At 42.6% G+C, this 20,336-nt stretch overlaps 1 protein-coding gene across 1 annotated transcript in view; it reads right to left on the bottom strand.

Annotated features, from left to right (window-relative positions):
* Window positions 1–20,336, bottom strand: part of DMGDH (dimethylglycine dehydrogenase) — a 94,131-nt gene that overhangs the window by 37,277 nt on the left and 36,518 nt on the right. The window contains exons 7-13 of the mRNA XM_004703522.2: window positions 15,132–15,330; window positions 10,089–10,258; window positions 9,419–9,572; window positions 7,155–7,320; window positions 6,368–6,498; window positions 3,277–3,494; window positions 1,530–1,687 (exon numbers count right to left, since the gene is read on the bottom strand). Coding sequence (XP_004703579.2) covers window positions 1,530–1,687; window positions 3,277–3,494; window positions 6,368–6,498; window positions 7,155–7,320; window positions 9,419–9,572; window positions 10,089–10,258; window positions 15,132–15,330 — 1,196 coding nt within the window. The remainder of the gene's footprint in view (window positions 1–1,529; window positions 1,688–3,276; window positions 3,495–6,367; window positions 6,499–7,154; window positions 7,321–9,418; window positions 9,573–10,088; window positions 10,259–15,131; window positions 15,331–20,336) is intronic.

Genomic DNA, 20,336 nt, shown 5'->3' with positions numbered 1-20,336 from the left:
ACTGATATGTATTGGAGGAAGTAAAATCAGAGTGCTCCTTAGAGCAGTGGTTCTCAACCTGTGGGTTGAGACCCCTTGGGGGGGTTGAATGACCCGATTCATAACAGTAGCAAAATTACAGTTATGAAGTAGCAACAAAATAATTTTATGGTTGGAGGTCACCATAACATGAGGAACTGTATTAAAGATCTTGGCATTAGAAAGGCTGAGAACACTGCCTTAGAGGCAAAGATGGCAAGACTTCATCTTCATACTCTGGGCATATTGTCAAGAGAGACCGGTCCCTTGGAGGAGGACCACATGTTTGGTAAAGTGGAGGGGCGGTGAAGAAGAGGCAGGCCCTCGACGAGATGGACCTACAGAGCGGTTGCCTCAGTGCGCTCCGACACAGGAACAATGGCGAGAATGGTGGGCACAGGAGTGTGCGGTGTTTTGTTGTGCATGAGGTCGTTGTGGTTCAGAGCTGGCTTGCTGGCACCTAACAACAACAATAGCTACACTATGCAGAATAAACATGATCTCCATTCCATAGAAAAGGAAACTAAGGTTCTAGACTAAGGTCTAGTGGATGAAGACCAGCTAGCTACAGGGATCAGTTCAAACCCAGAGTCCCCACTTGGAGCTCCACGCTTTCCCACTATCCTTTATCTGACCTTGAAGCCTGAAGACTTCAACCACGAGTCAATCTGAAAAAGTGGCCAGAGTCAGAGCCCAGGGTTTGAGAAAGAGAAAGATGGAGAACAGGGTTTCAGCCACAGCCTGGGTGCTTCCTGTGGGATTAATGGTTATTTGTTGGGCTGTGACCCAAAGGGTCAGCAGTTTGAAATCATCCGTCACTCCCATTAACAGTTACAGTCTTGGAAGCTCACTGGGGCAGTTCTACCCTGTCCTGTAGGGTCGCTATGAGTCGGCATCAACTCGAGAGAATGAGTGTGGTGTGGTTTTGTGTCATTTAGATGAGGCCATCCCCTGAATCTCAGTGTGATTATGTGTAAAACACGGATAATATCTACCTTCTTTAGAGAGTTGAGATTGTGCATGTGGAAATAAAATGCTGTGTAACTAGTGAAACACTATGAAAACAGGAACTCCTGGTTAGCAATATTAATTAGTAATCATGGAAGAAAGCTAGAGCAGAACATCTCAGGCCATCGTCTCTACTCCTCCGAAAGACACCTGAGTTGTTAGCTCCTCCAAAAGGTACAAGATCAGAAGAAAATTAAGGTGATTTACAGTCACTTAGGGTAGGCCGACTCCCTACTCCAAGTACTCAGACACAGCTGTCCGGAGATCTTTGCCAAGCAGGGGCAAGGAAGGCAGAATGAACACTATGTTAGCATGTCACTGAACTCGAAGCTGGGAAAACAAGAAGAGATACTGCATCCCTCAACTGAATTGAGTTCTCTTGTCATACCTAACTAATTTCACCTATAGCCAGAGCCAACGTGAATGTAGTTCAAACAAGCCCTTGCACAAAAACCTCACACAATAGCCACACAGTTTTCAATTAAGACATTAGTATTTCAAACCTCTGACCCCCAGGCTCGGAAAGCTTTCTCCAGTCTTAAGGCATTCATGGCATAGGTTCCGAAATTGTCGATTCCCTCCTCCTGGCCTGCCTTCATGAGAGCGTCATAAAGCGCGGCAGCGTCTTCTCGCCTGTGGTACAGCTCCCAGCCCAACTCACCTGAAAGAAACCCAGAGGTGCCATGCCAGATTATTAGAGTGCATAACTAAGGCAGATAAAAGCAGGATAGATTCCTTTTCTGCACCACAGACCCTGCCAAATTTTTTTAGAAAGATCAATCCATAAAGAGTTACAACAACATTCCCTTCTGCAAAGGAGCCTGTTATCGCCTGGATGCTCTGTGCCCCATCCAGACTCATACGTGGCGGGCAAGATGTAGGACACTTCTTCTAAAGATGCATGAAGCCTGCGCGGCAGGAGTTAATCTCTACCCTGGAGCCTTGCTTCATAATGAGGCTTGACTATACTTGTATTTGCAAGGACAACATTGCTGGGTGCATAACTAGGGCCTCAAAGTTTATCAAGATAACGGGATCAAGGTTTAGGTACCTCACGCCCTTGCCCAGGAGTCACAAGGCTTGAAGATAAAGTCAACAGACAATTTTCCAAAGCCTCTTCATTATGGGCAGCCGTAGTCCATGGGTCCTTCCATTCCCACCTCTTCCCCTCTTGCCATGTTGCTCTCCGTCAGAGCTGGGGTCCCAAAGCAAAGGACATGAAGCCCAACCTAAATGGTCCTACTTATTTGCATTCTGGACACGGCTTTGCTAGGACTGGGAAGGAAAGGGAGAGAGGGCGGGGGAGGAGGCTAGGCTAGGCCGGGGAAGAATTACGGCCTCTCATCCTATGTGCTCCAACATTGAAGACTTCGTGTTGTTGAAGAGATGCGTGGGCAGCGGGTGGGTATTCCTTCTATGAAGGGACCAGGAGGTCTAGAGAAGATCAGAAGTGAGCACCAAGGGGGACATGAGGACCCTTCATTCATCTCTGTGTTAAATACCAACTATCTGCCAGGTCAGGCAATAAATGAAGACGTCCCTGGAAAAGGACATCATGCTGGGTCAAGTCCAGAGGGAGTGAGAAAGAGGAGGGCCTTCCGTGAGAGGGAGCGACACAATATTGGGCTCCAGCAGAACAACCCTGTGAGAAGGACGCAGGCCCTGGGAGGGTTTCGTTCCCTTGTGCACAGGGTCGCGGTGAGTTGGGGTGACCTGGCTCCTCTGAATAGCCCCGCACGGACTTAGATGTTGGAAGAGCATTTGGTGAGTGGGAATGACCTAGAAAGGTGCTGATATGGTACCAACGGAGGCCAACCTGAATGTTCCCAAGAAGTCTGCTGACCTGAATATTCTGTCGACTGGCCAACTGTTCCATGCCCCACATTGTCCCACTTGCTCATCTCTCCTTTTACGTAAGATCAACCAACCGGAAACTTGTGGAACCACTTGTAGCGACCGGCAGCGACTCTATAGAGCTGCCATAAGAGCTAGGTAGAAGAAAATTTCCCCCAAGGCACACTGACAAAAGTAAATGAGTCTATATGTACACGTTTGGCAGCTTCTTGGATAGATCTTAGAGACTTTGTCTCCGCTGTTTCTCAGTTCTCACCACTGTGTTGTTGTTAGGGGCCGTCAAAGTGGTTCCAACCCGTGGCAACAAGGGAATGAAACACTGCCTGACCTTGGCCTCTCCTCACCACCATTGCTGGATGTTAGTCCATCACGGCAGCCATGTGTCAATTCACTTACCCGTGTAAGAGATCCGAATGGCAGTGACGGGAATGTGGGAAACCTTTAAGGACTTGGTTTGAAGAAACTTGAAAACGCCATCACTGAGATCTTCAGAGGTGAGTTTCTGAAGGACCTTTCTTGCAAGTGGCCCTGCGACTCCAAGGACGCCAAGCTCGTCGGTTATGTTTTTAATTTCAACATCGTATCCACCTTTCACTGCTTCTTCTTCAATCCATCTGCATTTGAGTCACAAACAGGGTGAATTCTGGTTCCACCCCGTGTTCAGATAATTTGCATTTCCACCCCACATATACGGGATCAGATATATATATAAACAAACGCCTGGGAATCTGGTTAAACTATAGATTCTGAGTCAAAGCCCCAGTGTTAAATCTTACTCCAATAAGGCATTTTGGACCGAAAACATGCTCTGGGTCAAAAACTTCAGAAAAGTCCCCAGAATGTCATTTTATTTAACCACATAAATTTTTTAGAGCTAAGGAAACTGAGTCCCTGACACATTAAGCAAGTGTCTTTTAAACACTCACTTAAAAATATGGGAGTCATTTTTCATAGTATAGAGGATCCTTCCATTTAAATGAGCTCTGCTTCACAATTCTTTTAAGTAGTGACAGCCCTTTGCATTTAAACTAATGATTCATTCTTCAAAAATTAATTTAAAGCCAAATTTTCTCTAATGCCTCTACACCAGAGGCATGCTGCCACTGTTAAGGTTAATAATGCACCTGCCACCAGGCATAATTGCTTTGACAATCATAAGGAAGTGATTTTTTAAAAAAATCTCTAAAAGCTGGTTTGAATTTCTAAGTCTTGAAGGTAGGTGGGTTATTAAAACCCACCTACAGGACTGACTTATAATTTATTGAGCAGTAGTTGGTGCAATTCAAGTCTATCATAAAATGTTCACTTGGAATTGTACAAAGCTAAGCTACTAAGGTGGGCCCTAGTACATCTTGGATGGGAACATGTAATTTGAATCATTTTATAACTAGGGTGAGCCTCTGTCAGTTTAAAATATTTGTTAAACATCAATAGTATTTCAGATATGTGTATGTTAAAGACCCTGTGAAAGTAAGAGCCCAGGTAGCACTGTCAGGTGAGCACTGGATTGTTAAGGTCAGCAGTTCAAATCCAGCAGCCACAGAAACTAACTCAGGCAGGTGGCTTACTAAGATCAAAGATGGGCATCGGAGGCAAAAAGACTAAACTAAGATAATTACTTCCACCTGTTTCTCTCAGGAGAAAGCCGAGGCTATCTGCTCCCGTAAAGGTTTATAAGGGCCTTGGAAACCCTATAGGTCAACGGTTCTCAACCTGTGGGTCACGATCCCTTTGGGAGTTGAACGGCCCTTTCACAGGGGTCGCCCAATTCACAACAAAAGCAAAATGACAGTTATGAAGTAACAAGGAAAATAATTTTATGGTTGGAGGGTCACCAACAACATGAGAAACTGTATTAAAGGGTGGTGGCATTAGGAAGGTTGAGAACCACTGCTATAGTGGATCCCTGAGTTGATGGTTGTGTTTGGTTTGGGGGTATGCAAAGGTTCAGGTTGGTGGATTCATGATTTAGATCCAGATGTTGGACAGAGATCATGAAATACCACAAAGGGAGAAACTAACTCAGGCAGGTGGCTTACTAAGATCAAAGATGGGCATCGGAGGAAAAAAGACTAAACTAAGATAATTACTTCCACCTGTTTCCTCCTGAAAATGAAAATAATAAAACTGAAGACTATTAAGAGAATTAACTGAGATAATGGGTAAAAGGGATTTTGGCATATTGACCCTGCTTAATATATAGGAGTTGAATGTTGCTTGCTTCAGTAGGGTTCCCAGGTGGTGTAGTGGGTTATGCATTGGACTGCTAACCACGAGGTTAGAAGTTCGAAATCGCCAGCTGTTCTGCAGGAGAAAGAAAGATGCTTTCTACTTCTGTAAAGATTTGCATTCTTAGAAACCCACAGTCTTGTAAGGTTGCTATGACGCAGGACTGACTCGATGGCAGTAAGTTTAAGAGTCAGCAAACTCCATAGGTGGGTTTGTGTGTGTGTGTGTGTGTGTGTGTGTGTGTGTGTGTGTGTGTATGTGTGTGTGCACGTAATGTTCCTATCAAAGACATGGCCTTTACTTGGAATGATACGGTTTAAGAACTAACGAAGATGATCCTGAGTGACACAGTGGTTAAGCTCTTGGCAGTTGTTAGAACCCATTGGTCGTATCTTCAGGGGCAGTGGGTTTTGTTTTTGTTTTTGTGTTTTTCAGCACAAAGCAATTTTTATTTATTTACTTTTCTTTTTTTTATTTTTCTTTTTTAAAATAAATCATTTTATTGGGGGCTCTTACAGCTCTTATAACATTCCATACATCAATTATATCAAGCACATTTGTACATATGTTGCCATCATCATTTCCAAAACATTTTCTACTTGAGCCCATAGTATCAGCTCCTCTTTTTTCCCCCTCCCTCCTCCACCTTCCCATCCTGGTGTATCCTTCATCAATTATATATTGTTACTGTTATTTAGTATCATATATTATCTATTGTCTATTGTCTGCCTTCACCCACATCGTTAGTCGTCCCCTTGAGGAAGGGGCTATATATCCAACCTTGTGATGGGCTCCCCCTTTCTCACCCTTCCTCCTCCCTGACCATCCCCCAACCCTCATGATCTCACTACTCCTGTTACTGAGGGGGTTATCTTATCTTTCCTGAACTCCATGTGTCAGAGCTCTTATCTGTACCAATTCTCCGGTCTAGTGAGATTTGTAAGGTAGAACTGGGTCATGGTAGTGCTGGGGAGGAAGCATTCAAGAACTAGAGGAATGTTGTATGATTCCTCAGGGCTTTACTGCACCTTGGTTGAATCATCCATAACCCTTCTGTTGGGGGATATCCAATTGTCTACAGATGGGCTTTGGGGCTCCATGCCAACTCCCCTCTTTTGCATCAATATTGTTTGTTTGGGATGGCAGTGGGTTTTAAGAACTAAAGTTGTACCTCTCAGGACGGACAAACAAGCAATCCTAGGAAAGCCCGAGTCACTATATAATACATACAGAATGTTATGACCAGAGCAGTACTTACCTAAGATCATGAAGTTCAGATCCAGAGCCTGTTATTAACAGGAACTCCCCTGGAGACTGGTGGGAAACAGTCAGCTCAGCGTACACTCGGCCTTTTGGCGTTAACATGTGACTTATATTTGTGAAACCCACCTACACAGATCAACGTAAAATTACCCCTGGATGAAGTCAATATCTTATGGGTTCTTTCACTATAGCATGTATATAAAAGGGAAAACCCATATGAATCATACCATTTCTCAAACTCACTGCCATTGAGTTGATTCCAACTCATAGCGACCCTATAGGACAGGGTAGAACTGCCTCTGTGGGTCTCCAAGATTGTAACTCTTGACTGGAGTAGAAAGCCTCATATCTTCCTCCCTCAGGGTGCCTGTTGGTTTCAAACTGCTGACCTTACAATTAGCAGCCCAACATGTAAGTTGCTATGCCCCAGAACGACTGTTATTGTATCCTTTACACCAATGATATTAATTATCTGTAAGTCTACTAGATTTAAATTCAAGATGAATTTTGAAGCTCTCAATTTGAAAGACTAATTATACACAGCTTTCTTTTAAGTTTCCATTGGCATTAGTAAACAAATCTATCAAGACCTCCAATGATCATTCACTCAACAAAAATTTAAATGTGAAAATTACCTATTTTCTTGGTCAATTAAAAAGAAATTCTAATGTTAGACAGAAATTATTCGGACAGCTAAAAGACTAAAATTTTTTTTTTCAAGAGAGGATGAAGAATTAAATAGGTCACAATCCTGGACCCTGTGCCCCTGCAAAGCTATTTACCTTTGGAATGACATTTGCACACAGATAGTCCAACAGTTTCACGGAGTCTTGGCCTTTGATGTTAAACTTGCCAAAGGGCGACAGGTCAATCACCCCGACTCTTTGCATAACCTGTTCATGCTCGAAGCCCACAGGCTCAAACCAGTTTGTTCGACGAAAACTGGGCCTGAAAGACAATGTTTAATGTCACAAAACAACTACCATTCATTGACAGAAATTACAGAATCGAAAGAAAAAAAAAAAAAGTAGCCCTGCTCATCTAGAACTCCTATTTAGGAAAACAACGTGTGACCGAAAACCCTGTTCCACAAATCATTCGCAGATGTTGGAATGTGCCTAGCCTTTTAAGTTACTCATCTATCTCTTTGACCCAGGTCATAGTGAATAAAGTACTAATTAATTAGAACATCAAAGAAGACACATGGGCTTTCAAATCTGGAAGCACCCTTAGATGTTATACAGTCTGGTGATTGGCAACCTTGGCTACATACTAGAATTACCTGGAGCGTGGTATTTTTTAATGAAATCCAATGGCTGGGTTGCTGTAATTGACTCTTGCTCAGAGCAACTCTGTAGGACAGAGTAGAACTACACAGAGGGTTTCCAAGGCAGGGATCTTTTCCAGAGCAGATTGTGGCACCTTTCTCCAGCTCCAGACTAGTTAAATCCGAATATCTAGCACCTAAAATGCAGAAGAAATACTGGGCTTTCTACTCCCCTAAACAGCTAATGTCTCAGAAACCACAGGGGTCCCTCTGAGTCAGTATTCACTCCATAGTCCTGAGTCTGGAGCTCTGAAGAAGGTAAGAGCGTGCAGCCGGGATTGTGAACGGCTCGTCTAGCCCAGCGCTGCTCCAGCGTTCATGCACATGTCAGACCGTTCCTTCCACCTGTTCAAATGCAGGTCCTGATTCAGCAGGTCTCAGAAGGGGCCTCTGAGTCTGCTTTCTAACAGGCTCCAAGGTGATGCTGAAGCTGTTCATCCACATCTTGAGTAAGCAAGCCCTGGCCCAACATCTCCGTCTTTCAGAGAAAAGACATGACGTGTCTTTCCAAAGCTCTTACATGAATTAATAACAGCGCTGAGCCTGGAACAAAGGTCTTTTCTGTCTTACAAACAGGCCCTCTAATGTGTCTGCACTTCAGAGAAGGATACTAAGTCTGAAAAACAAATTTCTGCAGTTTAATCATTATATTGTAGAAGCAGCGTAGGCCAGATTCACGCAGCACAAGGTGAAGCATAGAACTAGTGTCTGCATTATTTAGAAACAGCAAGCCAATGTCTTGCCACCAGAAAACAAGAGAGAGAGAGAGAAGTCGAGATTGACTGCCTCTACAGCCTAAATTCATGAACCAACAATGGGCCCGCTAGTATTCTATGATCCAGCTAGACTTAGTCCTGAAACTAAAGAAAAAAAATGTTTTAAGATTACGTTTAATCGCTTCTAGGCCTTTTGGCTAAGATCAAGTGTGAAGATTAAGTTTATATGGTTCATAAAATAAGTAGATATCAAATCCTGATTAACCAAAATGACAGCTCAAAAAAATGTAGCTTAATTTTTGGATTTGCTATTTATTTTTTGTGGTTTATGGGTTCCCATTTTATTAAAAAAGTATTTACTCAACTCAACTCACTGCTATCAAGTCAACGTCAACTTAGAGTGACTCTATGGGACGGAGTAGAAACTGCCCCTTTGGTTTCCTGGACTATAAATCTACAGGAATAAACAGCCTCATGTTTCCCCCAATACATAATCACTCTTAATCTCAAGTAAGAAAGCAGTAGGTATCGGTTTAGAGCAATTCAGAGGGTTGTCTCAGGGGGATTTATTATGCTTTTGCATAAGCAGAAATACTACAGAAATGATCTTTTCCTCTGATTTATCCCCTTCCCCTGTGATTTGCATACCTGATTCAATTGAACATTCTAAACCCCTGTGAGCCCTCAGAACCTGGGGGTGGGGTGGGGTGGGGGGCTGTCAGAGGAACGGATTGGGCAGAGATGATAAATCTGCACTGAAGAGGACTCTCTGGGGCTTGGGTCATGCAGTAGGACCAGGTGTGGGGTGTGGGAGTGGATCGGTATGCTAAGTATGAATCGATGTCAGGTGGACAAGACCAGCGCTTCCACGGACAGAAAAGAATTGTGGTAGCCAAGGCTCCACAGTGCTCCCTGTAACGGGGTGGAATGACCAAGCGTGAGCGCAAAGTTGCACTTCCCTGATTTCACTTCAGCGCACGGGCCAGGTTGATCTTCCCCTTACTTGTACTGAGGGTCTTGCCCAGGTCTGTAGAACCAGTGTGGCTGCTCCCAGCCCGCGTGGAAGCCCATGGAGCACCTCGACTTCAGGGCTGTGTAGAGCCCGCTGACACGCGTTGTCGGCCTCCCGGCAAACCGCTCTTCTTTAGGATAACCAACTGAAAACAGATAACCCGCACTCTCAATAGCACATCATCAGAACACGATGGAAGGATTTCGAAAATGAAAATTACCAGATTTAAATTCCAGAAGCATGGTTACATGCAAGGACCTGACGTAGAAGACAAAGCCATCATGGATACCGAGGGTAAAGCCAAACTATATTTTAGATCAAAAATCAGTGGTGGCATTCACGTGTTAAATATGTACATTTATATACAACCCTGTTGTGTCTCAGAGATGCTGTGCCCCTTAGAATCCGAAACAAACCCTCCTCCAGTGAACAGAAGAAAGAGCATCTAAAATCAGAGGTTCTGAATGATCATTCTGGAAACACCCTTGTAGTTCAGCGCTCTCAAGGCCATTCTGCCCCACAGGGAGCCTGTGCACAACAGAACCAGCCATTCCCCGGCCTCTCACTGTCTGCACAATCGCTCTGTGCTCGAGCCCATTGTTGCAGCCGCTGGGCCAATCTACAGGTAAACACTGTGGACAATGGCAAATTCCCACGTTACCAATATTGTTGAGTCCATAGGACTCTCTTGCTTTGGCCTCGGTGTATTGAGTGGTTGTCCATTTTCCATAGCGATTGGGGTCCAGTTCTATCAGGTCAAAGGGAGGTTCTCCGTGCAAGATCCACTCACTGAGGTACTTCCCCACTCCACCAGCATGGATGATGCCGTATCTGTCGAACACAGGGACACATAATCAGTTACTGTCCCCAAAGGGCCTAAATGTAGGAGTATCCGATGTTATGTGCCACACACAATGAACATTAATTTTGCAGGGGGTTCTGGTGGCCTTGTGGTTATGCATTGCGCTGTGATCCTCAAGGTCAACCGTTCAAAACCACCAGCTGTTCCTCAGGAGAACATTAATTTTATGGCATATTTTCCCCCCTCAAAAATGGCATTTTTAGCTATCCAAATTAAACCCGGCCGGTTTAATAAGAGGAGTGCTGGGATCATAATGGTAATGCATGGGACTATCAACTGCAAGGTCAACAATTCGAAACTACCAGCAATTTCATGGGGAAAAGATTCAGCTTTCTATTCCAATAAAGAGTGACAGTCTCAGAAACCCACCGGGGCAGTTCTACCTTGTCCTATAGGGTCACTATGAGTCAGAATCGACTGAATGGCACTGAGCTTTTTATGGGGTTTATTTTGACACGTCAAGGGATGTGTTCCTTCTATACAGCACATGACTCTAAGCCAGCAGGAGTCCTGGTGGCTTCGTGGTTAGGTGTTTGGTTGCAATCCGAAAGGTTGGCAGTTTGAAACCACCATCTTCTCTTTGAGAGGAAGGCAGGGCTTCCTACTCCCGCAAACAGTTACAGTCTTGGAAACCCACAGGGGCAGTTCTACCCTGTCCTATCAGGTCACTATGGGTCAACATCGACTCAATGGCAGTGAATTTGATTTGGTAGAATGGAACATCCATTTTTTCTCAGACTGATGTTCTCAGACCCTTGGCCCATTATGTCAGAAGCATTCAGATAGGAAACCCTCCCAATGGACCTGTGGGGAAGAGGTGGGAGGGAATACTGAGCCCTCTGTATTCAGTCACTTGCTGGGAAGGCGTGCTTCAGAACCAAAACATGATTGTGGCAGACAAAGACTTCTTGATATCAGAACGAAGTGACCACCATTTTGCATTGGCCTGGCAAAGTTCTAGTCAACCACACTTGTCTAATGAAAATCCTTTAAGTCGAGAGACACTTCAGAGGAGTTGAGTGAGCAGGGGATCTAGAAGGAAGAACCAGGAAGAGGAGCTAGCTACATGAGCAGACATCGAGATGCAAGAAAATCCAGTAGTCCAAAACACAGCCACAGGCAGCCTCCTGACTTCTATGAGGTTGGAAGGAACCTTAGGAATGGAAATGTTAACTAAGTTTTCCCACGGAATGATACCAGTTTTGCTAGTCTATAGAAACTAAATATGGATTTGCTATGAAAATCACAAGAAGAAAAAAAAGGCATCAACTTATACTCCTCCTATGTCTCTTGGCAGTTAGGAAAACAAGTCTGGAGTATCCAAATTATTCATCACAATCGCTCGAAATTTCAAGAAGGAAAGAGAAATCAAATATATGCTTGATAATGCTTATTATATGCAACATATTTATATAACTGGATAGTTATTGGCTATAAAATAGTTAACATTATGAGATCTACAGATACTGCTTATAATACTTGGAACTCTATAAAGTTTTACTGACATTTATTGTGTATAATTGACAAAGCATTGTACCTAATATGCATTACATGCACTGCCGGCACTAGCTCATTTCTTTTAGCAATGTGGTTTTACCAATGAGAAAACCAATCCTGATTTACAATCAAGAAAGCCCTGCAGTATCAGGGTTCAAGAAGGTCATGAAAAAAAAGCCCAAAACAAAACAAGCCCAGAACATCATAGAAATAAACAGCAGATTCAAGATAGAAATCCCACGCTCTGACCCTAGAGTGTATATCCTTGTTATTGGAATTCACATTGACAATTGTTCGTAGTCTGTTTTCAGCCCAGGTGCACATGACAGATGTTACTCACATCCTTGACAAACGCCCTGAGTTTGGCCAAGCAGGTGCTTCCTGGGGTCTGGTTCTCATGCCACCAGGCTCTTTCCTGTTAAACAACGCGCTGGAGCAAACAAATGGGGCAGAGAGCTGCCCTTTGGAAGTAACCCTGAACCAACCAAATCTAGTTTACTTTTCAAAATGAAATCTTTTACAAATATCAGCTCTCTGCGTGCTAACAAATTACATGTTAGAAATGATGCCATACCAGTGAGTATTGCCCCACCTCCATCAAGAATCCCCAACTTAGTCTCAAAAAAGTAGGAAAGCGTGGAGTAAGCGAGGCCTCGGCATTATTCAAGGAGCCCTGGTGGTGCTGTCCCACCAGGGCCAGTCCCCCCAGGCACTCCGTGTGGAGGAAAATGAGCGATCTGCTCCCATAAAGATTTCCAGCCTTGGACACTGGGGGCGGGGTCACTGTGAGTTGGAGTAGACCCAACTGCAGTGAGTGCCGAGTTGGAAGAGACACCGGGGCAGTGGGTGGGTTCAGTATGGTTCTGGTTCTGGTTCTATTAACAGTGTACCATCGAGCATTCAGTTCCCTTCACCGAATACTTTCTTCATGGTGTTCGTGGAGAATTCACAGAGCTAACATTCATAAAGTCCTAACATTCATTAGGACTTTTCCCAGCACATAGTAGGTGAGCAACCCAGGGAGACGACTGGACCCTGGTAGAATCAGCATCAGTGTATGCTAATGTCTGCTTCACAGGATCCGAGTAAGGAGATCCTGTATGAGGTGGAAAGGGAGAGATGACCTTCCAACAATTCCATGGTTCAACCAGGTAGGGGAAACATTGGTATCCAGAACATGGAATAGGTATACTGTTAAAAGCCAACATGATGCTTAAGAAATATCTTAGACATTTCTATGTCTAAGTAAAAGGAAAACTAGTTTTAGTTCAGACTAAAGCTTTCATTTTCCCTATATCCCTTTATCTTCTTCCCCACTCAGCTCCCGATACATAAAACCTTGAACCGAGAGCATTCAGAGCAGGAGTCCAGCACCAGCTCAGTGCGAGTAAAGATAGTGCCTAGGCAGTTAGTAACCAGTGTCCTAAAGGAAGCAATTCTCTGCCTTATTTAGCAATAAGGTGATAAGTGTCTCACTAAAGTGTAAATATAATGTGGCCAGAATCATGGTCTGTTTATAACTCAGAGCTTGTCTATAATCTGGAAATCTTTGTTGACTGATCAGTAAATATCAAATCAATCATAACTCGTATATCTATGGCCAAGTGATTTTCTACGAGGGTGCTAAATCCAATTAATGGTGAAGGAAAAGTTTCTTTAATAATTGGTGTGGGAAATCTTGATTTCCACATGAAGAAGAATGAAACAGGATCCATGCCTCACCCCATATACAAGAACCAATTCAAATACCCAAATGTAAAAATTAAAATCATAAAGATTGTTATAAAAAAATGTAAAGGCAAAGCTATTGGACCAAATGCTTAATGATATATTATCAGATATAATAACAAAAGACAAAATAAAAATAGATAGATGAAACATCATAAAAAAATTCAATTCTTTAGTACACCAAAGGATTTTATCAACAAAGTGGAAAGATAGTATACAGATTGAGAAGACATTTTTGAGAGCCACATAACAAATAAGGATCTAATATGCAAAATATGTAGCTTCTGCCACTTAATTACAAAAAGACAAATGACCCAAACAAAAAGTGGTCAAGTATCTAAAAAGAAAATTCAAATTCTTTGAATATCCTTCAAAGATAATATTCAAATGGTTAACAAGCACATGAAAAAATATTCACCATTATGAGACATTAAACCAAAACTAAACCCACTGCCACTGAGTCCATTCCCATGCATAGCGACCCTATATAGGTGGCATAGTGGTTACGTGTTGGACTGCTAACCTTAAGGTCAGAAGTTCAAACTCACCAGCCACTTCATGAGAGAAAGATGGAGCTTTCTATTCCCATAAAGAGTTATGGGCGCAGAAACTCTCAGGGGCTATTCTACCCTGTCCTACAGGGTCACTATGAGGCAGCATTGAAGTGATGGCAGTGAGTGTGATATAAGGTATTGGAGACTGTCAGTCTTTATGGAAGCACACAGCCTGGTCTTTCTCCCATGTGACAGGTGGTTTGAACTGCTTACCTTGCAGTTAGCAGTCCAACACCTAATTCATGGTTTTAGTAGAGCACCTGTTTATTAGTCATTGGGAAAAAGACAAATCAAAAGCACAGTTCTAGCACCAGGCCTGGCCTAGAGCTGGCAATTACTAAATTCAAGTAGAAAAAATGATCAAATAAAATGGGGGGAAAAAGTAGAATATTAGAAAGTGTGAGATGATAGTAAAATGAGCTGGACATCAATATTGACCAAATTCATAGGATAAATATTAGAAATGAAACACCAAAGTGGCAATGGAATAAAAAAATAGGAAACAGCCTAAAGAATTATAAAAAAGAAAATCATATTGGACAAACATGGATTAAGATGAAAAATGCATCAGATTTATTGCACATTAGATATTTTAAATTAACTTTGCCACACTGTTTTATGAAAACATCCTTGTGAAATTGAGGCAAATAGACCTACATTTGAGAAGATATATGAATCATGGAAATGGCAGGAGATATGCAAAGAGAAATTTCCAGGAAATCATTTCCCATCTATGGGCGGATCTTTAAAATCTACAGAAGTGCTTAAACCATTATGTGGTTTAAGACTGACATTTTAAATGTATAGCTATCTCTCTCTTTTTTATAAATCATCTTATTGGGCTCCCTTACAGCTCTTATAACAATCCATGCATCAATTGTATCAAGCACATTTTACAAATGTTGCCATCATCATTTTACATGTATCTCAATGATCATAAAAGGGGAGGGGGAAAAACCCCTCTCTGGCCCTCCCGCATTCTCCCTTTTCAGAGATTATGATCCAAGACATATCTAAAATATATGACTTTATAGTACATGTTGAATTGCATGAGGGTACTCACCCAAAGCCTATAGCCACCCAGTAGTTTCTGACCCCCTGGTGGGGCCCCACCATGGGAAGAATATCAGGAGAATAAGTGATAGGACCATTGACAATATTGATGATGTCGGCCGTTTTCAAGACAGGCACCGTCTCCATAGCAGCTTCAACATGCTCCATGATTCGGTCAAGATCAGACTCGAAGAGTTCCTTTCCAAAACCTGAAAAGACATGCCACTGCCATCAGTGTTCTGCAGCTATACACAAAAGCTCACGTGTGTTCGAATTCTCCAAAACAGACTGCACTGAAAATGACCTGGGTTGTACGATCAATCCATGAGTACCCACTATGTTATGGAGAACAATCATTTTATTTTTCTTGAAAAAATAAAATCATGAAAAAAGTCAGCCTCCTAAAATGTGTGTGTGTGTGTGTATGTGTGTGTGTGTGTGTGTGTGTGTTTTAAAGTTCCAATCAAGCTGACCCCAACTTCTGGCAACCCATGTGTGGTTAGAGAACTGTGCTCCTTGAGTTCTCAATGGCTACTTTGTCAGTAGACTGTGAGGCTTTTCTCTCAAGGGGCCTCTTGGTGGATTTGATCCTCTAACCTTGCAGTTAGCAGCTGAGTTCCTTTTTAGTTAAGAGAACATTGAAATTCATTTCTAATACGTTTCTCATGTTTAATCCAATCACGATTCTTTTAAACATACAATCTAGTTAGTCAAGGGAGAACCTTCTCATTCAATTAGCCATAAGAGCCTGCACCTTACTTCTAAGTGAGAGACAATGGGTGTTTACAGTCTTACGAGGACCCTGGAGAAAAGAATGGGAAACGATTTCAAGATTTCAGTCAATGGGTTCTAGAATCCTTTTAATATAGCGTGTCAACAGGGAAAGAATAGCAACCTTATTTTTCCAGCCTGCTTCTATGCATATCCGAGGGCTAGAGATCTATGAAAACAGGCAGTCTTAGTACAGACATCTTCTCAGTCTTGCAAGGCACTGGGATATGAGGTAGGCCATCGATGAGCTTGCAAAGAACATCACCACCCACTCTGTGGCTTTCCCATACAGTCAGCTTCGAGCTCCTATTGGGGACTGTATGTTGTATCAGTGACAGTGGAGGCAAGCAGACTACTGGGATCAAACCAATACCATGGAGCACCCAGGTCAGCTCACAATCTGGCTCTTCTTCCAACTGCTGCCGTTGTTGCTGCTAGGTGCCCCCGAGTCTGTTTCGACCCATAGGAACCCTCTCACTACAGACCAAAACACTGCACAGTCCTGCGCATCATGACAATGACTCCTATGCCTGAGCCCGTTGCAAACACGGTTCAATCCGTCTCCCGAGGGCCTTCCTCTTTCTCGCTGCTCCTCCCCTTTCCCAAGCATGAAGTCCTTCCCCAGGGACTGGGCTCTCTCGACATGTCAAAAGCCTGTAAGACAAAGTCTGACCAACTGGTATTTTACAAAAATGTGTTTGGCATTTATTTGAAGGAGAGGCAGCTGAACTGTGGAGGAAGAGCTGACGGAGAGACTCGTAGATGATGACTCAGTCCTCCTCTGTGGTCAGGAGATAATCCACTCAGGCACAAATGTGTACCCACCTGCCACAGAAGGCTGTTTAGTGATCATTCGCTGTTTTCTGGGCAAACATATTTCAGGGACAGTGGGAGAGGACTCATCTTCTATATCAAGAAGGCATTAAAGAATAATTCTAGAAAGCACAATTTCTGTATTTCTGTATATACCCTGGAATACATCAGTGCAACAACATTTAAACTCCCTTTGTAGCACAGTGATTACGTGTGGAGCTGTTAACCATGAGGTCAGCAGTTTGAGGCCACCAGCCACTCTGGGGCAGAAAGGTAAGACTTTCTACTCTCAGAAACATCGACAGCGTTGGAAACCCACCGGGGCAGTTCTAATCTGTCTTATAGGGTCACCAAGAGTTTGAATCAACTGGATGGCAGTGAGTTTGGGTTTGGTTTATAAATTAACACCTTGTAATATTTAAGGTTGTGTGTCAACTGGGCTGGGCCATGATTCTCAGTGGTTTAGCAGTGTGATATAGCCATCCGTCATGATGACATTGGCTATGAGCAGCTCTGGTAGTTACATAATCTCCTGTCAACTTGAATGAAGGGGTGGAGTCTAACCTCTTAATCAATGTCAACGATGCCTTTGTATGGGCATGGCCTTCTCCTGAGGATTCTGGGAACTTCCTGTCTTCCTCCTGGAGGTGGGACACACACACACACAGACACACACACACTCTCTCTCTCTTCTGCTTTACATTCCTGGTGACAAGCCACATGGAGCCATGCTGATGGAAGCCAGAGCCATGGACCCATTGAACCTACAGGACTCATAGGCTAATATCGGACTTAAGGACTTGATCTGGACTGGGATGGGATGTTTTATTAATGCATAATTACTTCTTGATATAAAATTCTCTCTTAGATATATATGAGTGTCTCTGGATTTGTTTCTCTAGTCAACCTGGACTAACACAGCAGCCTAACAATTTAAAGTGAGTTCCCTCAGGGGTATTGCCTGCTCTCACTATACAAATTAATGTTCTGTCAAAGTTTGCTTGTTTTTGGTTGGATCTAGCTCCTACATATGGCTTATCATGATGTGACCTCAGGTTCTTGCCAACAGCCTGCTAAATTGACTGACAAACCAAGGAGCTATTAGCCTCTGCAGCCTATGAGTCTGCCACCTTACCTGCCAACCTTGAATTCATTCACCTTTGAAGCCAGAAGACTGCCTTTTGACCTTTTAACCATGGGGTTTCGGCCCTGCAGCTACAGGCGCCAGCAGAAGCCTCTGGCATGACATCTGGTCCACAGATGTGGAACTTATCAGTTTCTATAACCACATGAGCCATTTCCTTGAGATTGATATATCTATCCATCTGTCTGTCTATTTATCTATCTATATAAGCATCACTGGCTTTGTTTCACTAGAAAACCTAGCCTAAAACATTGCTGAAGCACCTGTGCAGGTAGTCTAATCTTTACTCTATCCAGAAGTCTTATTTCATGACAAATAAATACAAAAGATACATTTCCTTACAGGTCCTGAGAGGAAACCACAGGACCTCCTGCTTTTGAATAAAAGATTAGGCCTTTTCCAGACCATTTCTATAGTATGGGAGGACCTCAGTTTGCCATGACAACCCACTCATGCTGTGTTATAGACTGCTGGCCTTACATAATACACTGGATATCCTGCCTCAGATATATCTATATATATTCCCTTTTAACAGCAATCAGTGATATTGGCTACTTTTTTCACAATGTATCAACATTCTCTCTTCTTTTCATTCTGGTTGTTCTGGTCCATTAATGTAGATTTCCACTGTTTGATGATTTCCACATTCTGTTGTATCACCTTTATTTGGAACAAGCATAAATATTGATCTCTTAGATGGTGGGAAACTATCCGAAAAAGTAGCATCTGGGGTCTTAAAAATAAGCAGTCATCTAAAGTAACAGCTACGTCTACAGGGAAGAAGCACGCCTGCCTGTGTCATCCAAGCATTGTAAATAATGAAATCTAAGACAGAGGAAGGGACGGTATTCGAGTGTAAGCTATGAGCACCCAGTTTGCCGAAGGCTGTGGGTGACAGTGAAAGAGCCAAGTCCATTTGCAGGCCCCCACGTGGAGTAAGCATGTGGTGAATCCCCTCTGACCAGTGACTAGAGATGTGAATAGCTGTGCTATCCAAGTGCAGTGGAAAGTGGAATAATGCAATGGAGTTATATGAAAATGTAACACGTTCATAATTTTACTCCCTTTTGGCCCGTTTTAACTTTGTTCTAGTTTTTATTATTTTCTGTTAGTCTTTCAACTGAGGTTTTCTCTATTTTATTTTGTTATTGTTGTTGGGTTTTATTTCTTTTTCTTTGTTTCCTTTATATGAAATCCAAGAGGTGATTTATAGACATAGTAACTGGATTAAATTTTCCTTAGGGTTATGGAAGAGGAGGTTGGTGGAAAATTGGGAGCTAATAATAATGAGTACAAAAAAGAAGGAATGTTCTAAAATTGATTGTGGTGATGATTGCACAACTCTTTTTGAATATGTTTAAACTATTGAATGGTATGATATGTGAATCGTATGCTAATAAGACGGTTAAAAATTTAAATATCTGGATTTCCTCCAGTCGCTTGGTCAGGTGACTTGTCTTCTAAATCTCATGGCACAGACACACAAGCACCGCCTCCTCTGCACTGGTTTGTTGAAACATCTCGGTATTTAATCAATTCATGATGGTTTTTTGTCAATGACATGTGCAGCTTGGACTCTGTTCTTCAATATCATTGCTTTGTGATTATATGCTACTCCCTGAAATGGTTGCATTTTGGCAGTTCTTTTTGGTACACTGATGATACTGTTTATTTTGAGCCAGTCTTTTATTCAGGAGTTACCTTAGTCTCCACTGATCCAGTAAATCTGGCCTTTTTAAAAGAATTTAGATTTTGAAAGAAGAAGGCACGGAAATGAGAACACTGGAAGAAAGTGGGATACACGGCGGTATAATAAATGGTCAAAAATAAATAAATAAATAAATAAATGGTCACCAGTTGTCTGTCAGTTTGTCATACTTTGGTGGCTGAGAGCTTCCAGACTAAGACTAGACAAACAAGAAGGAATAGACTATCCAACTCTGAAGAATTAGCCATGAGACAACTTTATGGACAGCCTCAAACATTGTTGATGTTTTGGAAAATATGATCTTAGTGAGAGAAATAAAGCTGGAGATCACATGATATAATTTTGCAAGACCAATGATGTGTCCAGAGCAAATACCTTTTTTCAACAACAAAAAAGGTGACTATGCACATGGACTTGCCCAGATGGAATTCACAGAAATCACACTGATTCCATCTGAGAAATCACAATGGAGAAGTTCAATATCAGCAGCTAAAACCAGACTAGGGGCTTACTGTAGAACAGTTCGTCAATTGCTCATATGCAAATTTGGAATAAAGCTGAGGATAATGAGAACAAGTCCACAGGAGCTAAAATACGACCTGGAGTCTATGCCACGTGAACTTCGAGAGCATCTCAAGAACAGATTCACAAATTGAACACTAATGACAGAAGGCGTGGAGAGCTGTGGGAGGACATCAGACCATCATTCATGAAGAAAGCAAAAGATCCAGGCATCAAAGAACAAAAAATCATATAATTGTGTGCTCACCTCCCTGATA

The sequence above is a fragment of the Echinops telfairi genome, unplaced genomic scaffold, assembly GCF_000313985.2.
Source record: "Echinops telfairi isolate 266 unplaced genomic scaffold, ASM31398v2 ScPeMD7_7469;HRSCAF=8507_1, whole genome shotgun sequence".
In the NCBI taxonomy this organism is placed as follows: Eukaryota; Metazoa; Chordata; class Mammalia; order Afrosoricida; family Tenrecidae; genus Echinops; species Echinops telfairi.
This window is presented reverse-complemented; position numbering and strand designations above follow the sequence as displayed.